Here is a 12,092-nt window from a genome sequence, read left to right on the forward strand (position 1 = left end):
TGGAAACAGTGATGTGGTATGATTACCAAAAGTACAGTTTATTAGTCACTCGAGTTTCTTGTTAGTCTTTTGAAAGTCAGCTCAATGGGCCTGTATATGACGTTTCTTGGTGTCAGTATTTATTACTTTATCATAGATCAGTAATCATAGACTACTTCTCCAAACTGCTGGAAGTTACTACAAAGTGATCGGGCGTTTGTGTCGCAGCTCACCCAGCAAAAAAATATTTGTTTACACTCCTGACGTGGAGTAGTCACGCGCTAGCTCTTGTTCTGATGTGTGTCACTGGAAACCTATAAATACCTCTTTGAAGTTATAAGCCAGCATTTAAATATTTAATCCACGATAGTGCATAGCATATCAATCACGGACATTTGAAATGCCAAAAGGACAGCTGTCAACACCTGTCTCGAAGTGTTTGAGAGGCTATATGTCCACATACGCACGATCTATACATATATAGTATTAAAAAAACAAAAAGGGATCCAAGCATTTTACGCGGAATAAGCGAATTCGCGGATTACTGGACCGGGGCTTAATATGGCTCTACACAAAAACTTTTTAAAGATTCACCTATGCTTGCCAAAAGTTTATATTGCAATCATCCGGCTGTTAGTGTTCTAGGGGACTGTATAGAAACTGTTTTAAAGACCACGTATACATCATCCTAACTTAAAAAAAATAAACAGAACCTTGTATTCACATTAACTGATAGACTACTTAAAAATAATTCTAGAATAATATGGCGCACAGAAATACAGAAAAAACTCGACTATGACCCTGGTGTTTACATCACTAGAACCGTAGTAACACGGACGTGTGTGAGGTCGTGGTCGTCATGACAATTTGCATTTGTGAGAATTTGAGAATCGCGCAGTTTGAAGTTCCGGTACATCTGCCTCATGGCTACTTTAAGCAAAGAGGAGTATCTAAAACGGTACTTGTCCAACGAAGTTACCAAAGACAAGAAAAAGAAACGAAAAAAAATCTCAGCCAATATCAAGAAGACCAAGTGTGTATATTGCACGATTCTTTGAGATAGTGGATTATGATTACAAATCGTAAACTTAGTCTTAGTCTACCGACTAGTCAACTTCCATCTTTTACGGAAATACGACTTCTTTTTAATTTATTATATGATTTTCGTGGTCAGAGTCAGTATTAAGATGTTTGTAAGCTGACAGTGCTGCTGTTGCTTTGCCTCATTTATATTTTTATATGGAAACAAAATAATGTTCTTTAACAGTTACTGTATATTGAAATACAAGCACGTAATTTAATGGTCTTAAACATTTCTTTGCCGAAGGAGTATTCTCAGGTAGGCCAGTGAGCATGTTTATGAAACATTAATTAAAAAGACAACTGTATGTTATAAATGTATTTTGTAAATTTTTCCTTTAAGAGTTTGGATGTTTTAACTTGAAGGGCATATATTTTCATAAGGCCACAACAAATTTACTTTATAAATTTTGGTTTGAGAGAAAAATATTTAAAATGCCATCAGTATCATTTCTTTGGGGATGAATAGTTCTGTAATTACTTAAAAATTCTGTTTGTGTTTGTTCTATTGATTTTTACAGCGTGAAGATCATCGACGATGATATAGATTTTTCATCTTTAGATAAGTCTGTTGACATTGGTGCTGAACCTGATGATGAAGCCCCAACAATCGCAGAATTTGTTGATGAAAGACCAGAACACATCCGGCAACTTGAAGAATACAGAAATACTGGGCGATGGAAGACGCTTGGTAAAGATGAGCAGAAGCAAGGTAAAAACATGCAAGCATCTATTTACACATATCTACTTATGCATATCTACTTATATATTCTTCGCCTCTTCAATTTTAATGACATGACTGCCAAGTCCCGTTCACGACGAGAACTTATATTTTGTGAGATTTTAGTCTTGACAGATGACGATTCAAAAAATGCCGGGGAAGTGTTTTTTTCAGAACTGGCTAAAGGAAGGAAAATATAAAGACTGGTTGATAAAGACTATAAAGATAAACATTGTGCACGATGTTCTGCCTGCGGAATATCCTTGAATCTTTCGTCATTGGGCGAAAGTGTTTTGAAGAAGCACATGCTTACTGTTAGACACAAGAAGCGCATGAAAGTACTTCTGGAAGATACACCCATTTGAGTTATGGATTACTTTCGTAATTTGTCAAGTCAGATGTACTTAAATGTGAAAATGCGCTCCAACTTGTGCCGGTTGATATATGCAACAGTTCTAACAATGTCAATCTGAGCCTGATAGAACTTGGCTTCAGGGTTGACAGACTACTGGCTGTAGCTAAGAAACAGTCATCTTTGATCATTTATTACTAGAATAGTAATACATGTATTTCAGAACATAGAGAAGACCAAAGATTCATAAATAATACCTCTTTCCGACTGTACATTAGAAAAACTTAAGCATCGATAACTGTCACTTAGGTCCTTACAAATGCATGAAAGGTCATTATAAGGTCCTTGGCACCATCCCTGGGAACCCTGGAGAGAGAGCTCTGTTCCTGTGGTTGAGATATTATGCTATATAAATTCTTACTTATTATTAAGCCTGTGAGTTATCATTCTTCTTGATTATTAACATTAGCTGTCTACTGGCACTCACAGCGATGCTACCAAATGAAGTACTTGCATGATCAAATGGGTGCTGGTAAGTTTGACTGGGCTTCCTAAATCATAATTTTGCTGTGTAGTTGTGGTTTTGAATATATCTGGAAACTGCAGGCAATTGACAGTTCTCATTTTGTTGCCATAGTAAAATAAAGAGTCATCTACTGTTATCATGAGAAGGGGTACATTCACTAATGACTCTCCCTACCTTAAGCAAATTATACCTACAGACAACCTAGCAATTTTATTCCTTATTGTTCAAGGATATATTTAATTGAACATTTAGGGTTGAATTATTTATATGTATTGGTAATTAAGGGGCATCTTTACACATATATTTTTTAATTTTACTCCTGCACTATGCTTGTAAGATAAGCAAATTATAATGATAAAATAAATGCATATACTCATTTTCTTACCAAGTTAAGAATTCATAAATATTTTTTCTATTGCGTTTCATCAAAACCCTACATCATACTCACTCTGTTTAAAATTGGCTGTGAAATCATAATGCATGTCTATGCATTATTTTGAGAAATAAAATGAACAAGAAATACTAACACTGTTGTTATACTTATTGTTTTTGTATCACTCATAATCATTTTTGGCTCAATTTCAGATATTGCATCCAAAGATTATGGTGTAATTGCAGTGGGGAGTAATAATCTGGCCAAAACAACTGAAGGATCAGATATAAGGAGTTTTGATCAAGATTATTCTTGTAAGAACAAAAGACACTATGATTCAGACTCTGATCATTCACCTCTGCGAAAGAAGGCATATCTCTCAGGAGATGACTCAGACACATCAACTTCAAGACCTTTAAATCGGACTACACGGCAGTTCACAGTAACAGCATGTGACACACATATTCAGCAAGTAAGAAAACACAGACATGATAGTGACTCTGATGAATCCTTTGTGAGAAAAAAGAGGCATGATAGTGATTCTGACCATTCGCCACCCAGAAAACAAAAACACTGCCATGGCTCACCCTCAAGAAAATCAAGTGGACATGATCAACAGCAGATCCAGAAGAGACAGGGAACAGAACTACAAAGTGACTCTTCAGTTCCCAGAAGAAAACCTCAAGAAAGTGATTCTGACCAATCACCACCTAGGAGAAAAGAGAATGAATCTGATTCTGACCAATCACCACCAAGGAAAAGAGATAAAGGATCTGATTCAGACCAGTCACCACGAAGGAGAAGAGACAAAGGATCTGATTCAGACCAATCACCACCAAGAAAAAGAAATTCAGATCAGTCTTTATCATGGAAACAAAAGGATGCCAAACCAAGCAAAACTCTGGGTGGAGCAAAGGCTGGGCTGTCAACTGCCCAAGAAATGAAGAAAGAGGCTCAGAAACTAAAACAAAAAGAAGACGCAATGTTTCAAAAGGTACATGCTTGAACTTTACTTCTTTAGTCAAGATTCTTTATTATTTTAGTGGGAAATTCTGTATGTCTTTGCTGATGAGTAAGAGAATGAATATTTCCAGGCTTTTAAGCATACAGTTTACCCATGGTTTTTTTTTTTTTTTTTTGATAAATCAAAATATAAAAATAAGATTAAAAATTGTGTGTATATTGGTCATGGTTTGCACCATTTCTAACTTATTGCTGTTAGTGGCCAGAGCAGTAATGCAAAGCAGAGAGCAAATAATTCTTGATCTGGCATAGAAATACCACTGTGGATGGAACAAGTCACTTTGTAAAAGAGCTTGCAGTCTTTTGCTATGTGCAGTGTATAACTCCTTATTAAGTCGCATTTAATTATTGTTGTATTTCACTTTGGTTTTGTGCTTGCAAAGTACATTGTGCCTACTTTAAAGTTGAAAATTGTGTTAAAAAAATCTGCTTAATAATATTATTATTACCATCTAGCTTAACACAGTTACCTTAGAAAATGATTTCTTTCAGATATAGTAATAAAACACTAAATTATGCAACTGCAAATATTGAAGAGGCACAAAGAAGGAAAACAAAATTAGCTTGGAAAGGACAGTGGTATATTGTCAGAGAATGTTTGATCATCATATTTCAAACTTAAATTTAATGTCCTGGACTGTTTTTTTTTTGGGGGGGTGGGGGGGAAAGGTGGAGGGTGGTGTGGTATTTTGTCTACAGCACAAAACCATAAAGCAGTGATCCTATAGTAAATTGACAAGATACAGGACAGCACCATCCCCCCTTAGTATTAATGATTTGTCCCTGTATATTTACTTACCAGTAAGTACAGACTAGCAATTTGTTAGTAATAACCAGACTGAAATTTCCACAGAGAGGTGAAACCTCTTGATTAGCATTAAGAACTGCTGAAGAAGCAGTGAGATTGCCTATTTTCAACAGGTGGTTTCACTTCTCAACACAACGTCTTTGCGTATCAGATGCTTTAGCATTTAGAGTTCATTCATTTTATCTACGAATCTTTTAATGGCATTCATTCATTTGATGGCAAGGAGGATGAGAAAGTCAGCAATAACCATAAAGTTCAAAACAACTAGTCAGCCATTTATCTAATAATTTTTGCAACTTTTCTTGATGATTTGCTGTTTCATAGTAAAATTGATGTGACAGATTGATAAAGATGCACTTGGAAAGGATGCAGGAACAGTTTTCCGTGATAAATCTGGCAGGAAGAGGGATTTGGCAGCAGAAAAAGAGAAGGATGAAGAGGAAGCCAAAAGAAAAAGTGCGATGGACCAGAAATACAAAGAGTGGGGTCAAGGGTGAGTGGTTTTAGCCCTTGATTCAACTTTGTCCTATTCATTCCAAAGTATCTTAAGCATATGAACCTTTTCCCATTTACTTAAAATAAGTTTCTTCGTGCTTTCTGGTCTTTATAGAATTTTGAAGTAATCAGAGCGTTAGTAGTCCGTCTGGAAACTTGTTACCTTCATGTTTTTGTGTATTGGTTATTAAAAGCAAAATAACAAGTGACGTCTAACTAACCTAAGAAAAATAATTTTTAAGGCAATATTTACTTTTTATAGCAATTTTAGTCTTTGCTTTTCAAATTGCATCAGCAGCACTATTTGTCATTAGTTTAGAAGCATATTTATTATTGTTGAAACATGGATAATAAAGACCTAACATTAATTTCCATCAATGTCCCCAATGCTAGGTGGTTAATGCATGTCATGCATTTACACTGATTCCTTTTTGAAGTACGTGAAGTGACACTCTGCTTGGCTCTTACTGATCTCCCCATAAAAAGAAGAAAAAAGAAATTAATAAAGGGCTATCAATTGTTTCCTGCCACAGTTATATGTGGTTTGTCATCCTTTAATGCCTTTTTGATCTTTCCCAACTCTCACTCGACAATAGAACTGCCTGCATGCTTGAAATGTTACATCCATATGTATTTGATTTCATCTTTAGAAAGTTAACCAGTTCTCTGCCATGGGTTACAGGTTGAAGCAAAAAGAGATGCAGGAACAAGTCATGCAGACTTATCTCCATGAGATGGCAAAGCCTCTCGCACGGTACAAAGATGATGAAGATCTGGACCGTATGATGAGAGATCTTGACCGCGAAGGCGATCCAATGGCTGCATTCTTAAAAAAAAAGAAAACCAAGGAAGAATCGGGAAATGGTAAGATGAAATGAGCTTTAAGTTTGTTTTTTGATAAAAATGAAGTTTCTGAATTGTTAAAAGATGCTTTTGCTTTCCTTTTATTCATACTTGAATAAATGTGTATGCTTCCTGACATTTTTGCATGTTTGCAAGCAGTTTAATCACTTTTCATTAAGACATCATATTGTGTTGTGGATGTCTCCAGGAAGACCACAGTACAAAGGGCCAGCTCCTCCTCCAAACAGATTCGGCATCATGCCTGGATACCGGTGGGATGGTGTGAATAGATCGAATGGCTTTGAGAAACAGTTGTTTAGCAAATTGGCTGATAAAAAATCAATTCAAGAAGAGGCCTATAAATGGAGCACTGAAGACATGTAGATCTGACTGGTAGTCACAGGAAACATAAGGACCAACATATGGTTGAACAGTGCAAATTGACTTTACATGTGTGTGCATATGCAAGCTATATATTTTTGTGTGTTTATTTGTGCTAATTATATTTAATAAAATATTGCCATCCACACCCAAAAGTTGTTTGTGAAGAAGTTATCGCTACATATTCTGGCTTTCTTGTCTTTCAGATTTGATTCGTGCACAAAATAATCTATTTCTTTTTTCTCCATTCCTTTGTCTACTCAATGAGCTCTCCTTTGGCCAGTTAATCTGAAGATCATTGTTGTTTTTGTTACTGCTGGACAGTGCAGCAGCACATGTCACTGAAATTTGTTAGGTGAGGAATAGCCAGGACCAATTATTATGAATACTAGCTTCATAAAATAAATTATGTATGATAACTTAATAAAATAATGAATTATCTTCATTTTGATTTTCATCAAAGACCGTGTTAACCAGTTTTGTCCTTTAGCTGCCAAGACCTGCCTGATCGCTCTTAGTCACAGCGACTGTCTCTAATGTAATACTTTTCACCCTGTCTGTTTTTCCCTCCCACTTGTCAACTGTCTGGGCCTTCCATGCACCAGCCTTTGATGTCGCTTTGTTGAGAGTGCTAAGGAAACTTTCAACTTCCTACTTGGCAAACTTTAAAGCATTAGAATCCCCAGCCTCATCACATTTTCTTCCTTTTTTTTTTACCTTTCTTCAAGGATGGTGACAAGTCACAGAATAAAGTGCTAGCGCTTTACAAGCTTCATTTCCACCAAACTTGCAAATGGTCGGTGGAGAATGGCTGATTGATTTGAAAGCTATTCAACTGTTATCATTCTCGATATTCATTTCAATACCAGTTCAGTGAATTTAGTTTTAAGTTCCACATCCCCTGCCAACATGCATGCTCTTGTAAATTTTTGCAGATCCTAAAATAATATCTACTTTTTACTTTTCAGCATGACTGCACTAAATCAGTACCTTAGTTTCCTGCCTTGTTGCAAAACGTACATCTAAAACATGTCATTCTGTACTTCTTACAGCCATGGCAAAATTTTGTATTTGTGAACCAAAGCTGACTGAAATAAGCTGGCCTTAACAGTACTGTAAATTACATCCTAGCATAGAAACTATTCAAATCAGTAGGGGAAACGAGTTCACTGCATCTGCGTGTTGATTTCCAACTGATTTAGAATGAATACTGTGGCAAATTTATTCTACAGCACTTACCAAACTGTAATTTTTAGCAGGACTTTTTCTGTTATTTTAATAAATGAATTTTATCAAAAAAAAAAAAAGAATTTTCCAGGGACTGGAAATCATTATTTTGAGTTTTTCCTAACTCATACAAGTTCTTTTAAAAGAATTTTTCCATTTGCTTTGAATAGAGTAGAGTGCCACCTTTGGTTGTAATGCTGTTCGGTACACGTACTCATTATTATCAACCTTATACAAGGGCAAATCAAACACCAACCATAAGCCTTCTAAGTTGCCCAAAGTGGTTTTGCTCTATACCATCCTCTTCATACCAAAACAATTTAACACAACAGGAAGCAAGAAAAACAGCTTTATAAATCCACATATTTTACAGTCATCTATGCTACTCTTTGTCTAGTCAAATGTCTTTGTTGTATCAATGTATTCTCCATCTTGTGCCTCATACCCTTTAATAGGTGGTGTTTTTGTTGGTCCTTTAAATGAAAAAGGTATCAATTTGTCATCAACCTGAAGAAAAAAGAAAGCAGTTAGGAAAATTAAGACTTGTAACATAAATTTGTTTTACTCCTAAACGACACCCCTTACAAAAAAAAAAAAAACTCAAACCAACCACTGAACAAAAAAGTAACAAAACAGGAATATCTAGAAATCCAAATACCTACTGTCCAATAAAGTAAAATTCAAATATATGAGTTAAATAAAAAAACAACACATTTTTTCTTTAAGAACATTTTGAAAATATTAATTCTTTAGGTTCAAACAAATTTGTGTATGTTTGCATAGTTATGCAAAGCACTTTGAGCCTGCTTTCAGTGGTGGGGAATAAGTATTATAATTTTATGTTTGAAAAGATCTAATTTCTACTGCTTATACTGTTTTCTATTTTCTAAAACTTCATCTCACTTTAGATTCTTCTCTAGTATCTATTATTTATTATTGTCTGTCTAGCTTTATATTTTCAAAATATCTCTGAATTTTATAATTGTTCTTAATTTTTCCAAATCTCACTTCAACACTTTTGCTACATGATTGTACAGTTTGTCTACACGACTTCTCAGTTAACATTGTTGAATCCCCTTACTACTTCCAGCCTATTTACCTGATATTTTAAGAAAACTTTCTCTTTACTATGATTTTGTGACTACTGACACCCCATTGAGACAAACAGATTTGAATCCATCCCAACTGTGCTGGTTGTCGTAAATAATAAATAATTGCACCTTCTCCAGAACACTTTATGACATATGCAATCGAATGACTGGCATTAGCAAGGTATTGCCGCTGCCAACTGACTATCCTGCTTCATAGCTACCATAAGTGGTTTGTGACTATTTTACTAACAAAATTTCGGACATTCGATCATCCTTGGACTCGAAATCGGTGCCTCTCAGCGTCTCCTGTGACCAAATTTCGACCAGTCTCTGATGCTGATATAAAGACGATTATTCTGATAAAATGCAGACTGTGTTGATGGTCAAACATCTTGCCCATCTCCACTTTCTTGTGGCATCCCTGAAGGCTCGGTACTCGGCTCAGTTCTGTTTATTCTGTGTAGGGAGCCACTTTCATCATGCGTCCAGTCTCACGTTTCTCATCAATCATATGCTGATGATACGCAGCTGTACTGCTCCACTTCACCAGCTGAGTCTCCCTCTGCTACCAGCACCATAGAAGTCTGCATTAATGAAGTCAAAGACTGGACGGTGTCAAACAAACTTAAACTCAATGATGATAAAACGGAAGCCCATGTTCAGGAAGAAGAAATCCATCTTCACTTGTTTGTCCACCAAGTCAAATCAAAGTGGCCGAAGCCAACATCACCTTTGCATCCTCCATCACGAATCTGGGATTCATTGTCACTGCAGACATGACTCTTGCTAAACAAGTTACAGCTGTCTGTCAGTCTGCCTATTATGAACAATGCAAGATCAGTGCCGTTACATTCTGCCTAAGCCCACTACCAACTCATATGTTATTTGTTTTCCTGTCCCTCGTATGCTGTCCATGTTTCATTCTTGTTCTTAAGTGTTAGGATCATGCTCCTTAGGAGTATGAGTACGCTCTTTACAAATTTTGCATTTATTATAATTAAAAGCTGCTTTTATCAAGATTTTGCTTCAGTGGGTAATTGTGCAAGATAGAGGAGGAATTTAGTGAAAAGAACGTTTTTATATTATTTACAAAATGTTACCGCCTCTATCAGCCGGCTTGCTATATAATGGATGCTAGTAATCATGCCTATTGTACTTTTCTTCTTGTAAATGTTATATCGAGGTGGCAATTTACCTGAATAGCCATCTGGTAAAGTTCTGGAGATTCAAACCTCAGCTCTTCAAGTGCTCTATCCTGTTCTTGAAGGATAGAACTGATTGCATGAACCTCTTGTACAAACTGTCTGAATTTGTACCTTGCCCACTGTTTCTGAAGCAAAGCATGGGATTCTGTTTCTTCTTGTGTTAAGGGAGGGAGTTCTCGTGCACGTAACCTGTTTGGAGAGAGGTTTAGTCAGTATTTTAAAGATTGAATTAATGCATTATTAAATGAATCAGCATATAACCAGTTATTCTACTGAAGAACATTTATTACATGTATGAAACAGCATATAACCTGAAAGCACCAAGTAATAAGAAAACACGTATAGTACATTTACCAGCTTTGTGTGCTCTCAAAAGCAAATCATCCATAAATATACAAATATAGATGTAAAATAAACAGCAGACATACAGAGATCAGAACATACAACTATACAGAGACACAACAACACAGTAATGAAGTAAAGAAGTAAGATCACACAAAGTGAAGGACAGAAAAGTTAGTCTTTTCAATTATCAATTCCTGGCACTGAGGACTGAAGCATAGCTTGAAAAAATAGAACATTCCATTGACCTAATATTCGGTCAGTGGGCGCGCTAACATATAAGCAGCCAAAGGTTAAATGAGGATTTACTATATTTAGTATCTAAAATTGCCGATATTTCAGCTAAATATAAAGTTAAAACATTATTTAAAGCAAAGGAGATGCCTTGAACACCAATTTTGAAAGTACTTCTGGAAAAGAGTGTTCCTATTATGCCTTTTACTCAGATTCCATTGATACACTTCTGAGGGGAAAACATATTCACATGGCTTACCTTCATTGTTATTTTGCTTGATATTTTAGTGACACCATTTAATATAACAGCACTTACGTGAGTTCTCTCTTCAATTTGGGTTCCCCCTCTATTTCATCAATAGGTTTTAGTCTCCGGCCATACTTTTCCAGTCGTTTCATTTGTTTCTCAATTTTCTTTCTTCGCTTCATTTCACGTGCTTGGGCAATAGCTGGATCCAGCTTTCTCTTCTTTTTCATTGGTTCAGCCCTATTTCATACACACACACATGAACACTTTTAATCAATGAGCAGCCACAATGAAACTTGAAAAATACCTTGAAATACTACAAATCTGAAGCAACTGTCACATCACTCATCTGTGTCATGTGCACCTACAGTAGAGTGATACTGCTTTTATAACATTGTCTCTCCAGCCTGGTCGACAGTCCAGAAATAGCCTCCATTGTAACAGTTATAAATTGATCCTGAAGGTGCATATGTCTATAAGCAAAATCAACTGTTCATGAATATTAACTTTTGAAAAGGAAATATAAAAACTTTCAAAAATTATCATGCTATTAGTTTTGTTTCACAACTTAAAGAAATCATTTCGCATGTACTGAATAACAAAATACTTCTCACCACAACTGTTGTGATGCATGAAAAAGTAATGGTGATATATGGGTGTGAATACAGCGATGACCCTGGGCTGGCACTGCTTGTAAACTCTGTACAGCCAATCTGAAATTATTTGGAAAAACGAGAAGACAGTAAAAACATAAAATCTTTACAATACGTATCTATAACAGTCTTAGCATCGATGTTTACATTTCGAAAATAAACGTATAATTTAACAGAAGACTGGCTCACCCTGATGATAAAGGGCACCAATTAAAGGTTGCGATGTACAGACTAATAAAACTTTATGAACAGACACAGGTTGAAATTAGAAGAAAAATAGCTAATTTATATAACACACGTAGTAAGATGTTTAAAGGAATTAACGCACACCTTGAAAACTTAGATATCATGCTTTCAACTCCAGCCTGCAAAATCCTGCCAGCCATTTTGACCGAGAGTAGGTATGTCGTAAAGACAGTTCATCTTAAAACTTCCACAAATAAGATAACGTCATATTTGAGCTGTAATATACCATGTGAAAATAATTTTGCATTTTCATCCAATATAATCAC

At 35.7% G+C, this 12,092-nt stretch overlaps 2 protein-coding genes across 2 annotated transcripts; one reads left to right on the forward strand and one right to left on the reverse strand.

Annotated features, from left to right (window-relative positions):
- The first annotated feature begins 849 nt into the window (after positions 1-849).
- Positions 850-6,729, forward strand: LOC112567746 (BUD13 homolog). Its single transcript, XM_025244550.1, has 6 exons — positions 850-1,012; positions 1,581-1,771; positions 3,244-4,025; positions 5,204-5,355; positions 6,040-6,221; positions 6,409-6,729. The coding sequence occupies exons 1-6, from the start codon at positions 903-905 to the stop codon at positions 6,582-6,584; spliced, it is 1,593 nt and encodes a 530-aa protein (XP_025100335.1). The 5' UTR covers positions 850-902; the 3' UTR covers positions 6,585-6,729.
- Positions 6,730-8,140: 1,411 nt separating this feature from the next.
- On the reverse strand, positions 8,141-12,048 carry LOC112568337 (39S ribosomal protein L40, mitochondrial-like). The gene is made up of 5 exons (XM_025245594.1): positions 11,911-12,048; positions 11,542-11,640; positions 10,997-11,167; positions 10,095-10,293; positions 8,141-8,315 (listed from the first exon to the last, which is right to left on the reverse strand). Exons 1-5 carry the CDS (start codon positions 11,964-11,966, stop codon positions 8,202-8,204), a joined length of 639 nt encoding a protein of 212 aa, XP_025101379.1. The 5' UTR covers positions 11,967-12,048; the 3' UTR covers positions 8,141-8,201.
- Positions 12,049-12,092: the final 44 nt, after the last annotated feature.

The sequence above is a fragment of the Pomacea canaliculata genome, linkage group LG7 (genome assembly GCF_003073045.1).
Source record: "Pomacea canaliculata isolate SZHN2017 linkage group LG7, ASM307304v1, whole genome shotgun sequence".
Classification (NCBI taxonomy): Eukaryota; Metazoa; Mollusca; class Gastropoda; order Architaenioglossa; family Ampullariidae; genus Pomacea; species Pomacea canaliculata.

Bases quoted from the DNA above. Each gene is read 5' to 3' on its own strand.
- LOC112568337 (XM_025245594.1), bottom strand. From the start codon at position 11,966: ATGGCTGGCAGGATTTTGCAGGCTGGAGTTGAAAGCATGATATCTAAG. The intron at 11,641-11,910 runs GTGTGCGTTAAT...AAATAATTTCAG, and splicing joins ATGATATCTAAGTTTTCAAG to ATTGGCTGTACAGAGTTTAC. The intron at 10,294-10,996 runs GTAAGTGCTGTT...CTCTCCAAACAG, and splicing joins AAATTGAAGAGAGAACTCAC to GTTACGTGCACGAGAACTCC.
- LOC112567746 (XM_025244550.1), top strand. From the start codon at position 903: ATGGCTACTTTAAGCAAAGAGGAGTATCTAAAACGGTACTTGTCCAAC. The intron at 1,772-3,243 runs GTAAAAACATGC...GCTCAATTTCAG, and splicing joins TAAAGATGAGCAGAAGCAAG to ATATTGCATCCAAAGATTAT. The intron at 5,356-6,039 runs GTGAGTGGTTTT...CATGGGTTACAG, and splicing joins TACAAAGAGTGGGGTCAAGG to GTTGAAGCAAAAAGAGATGC.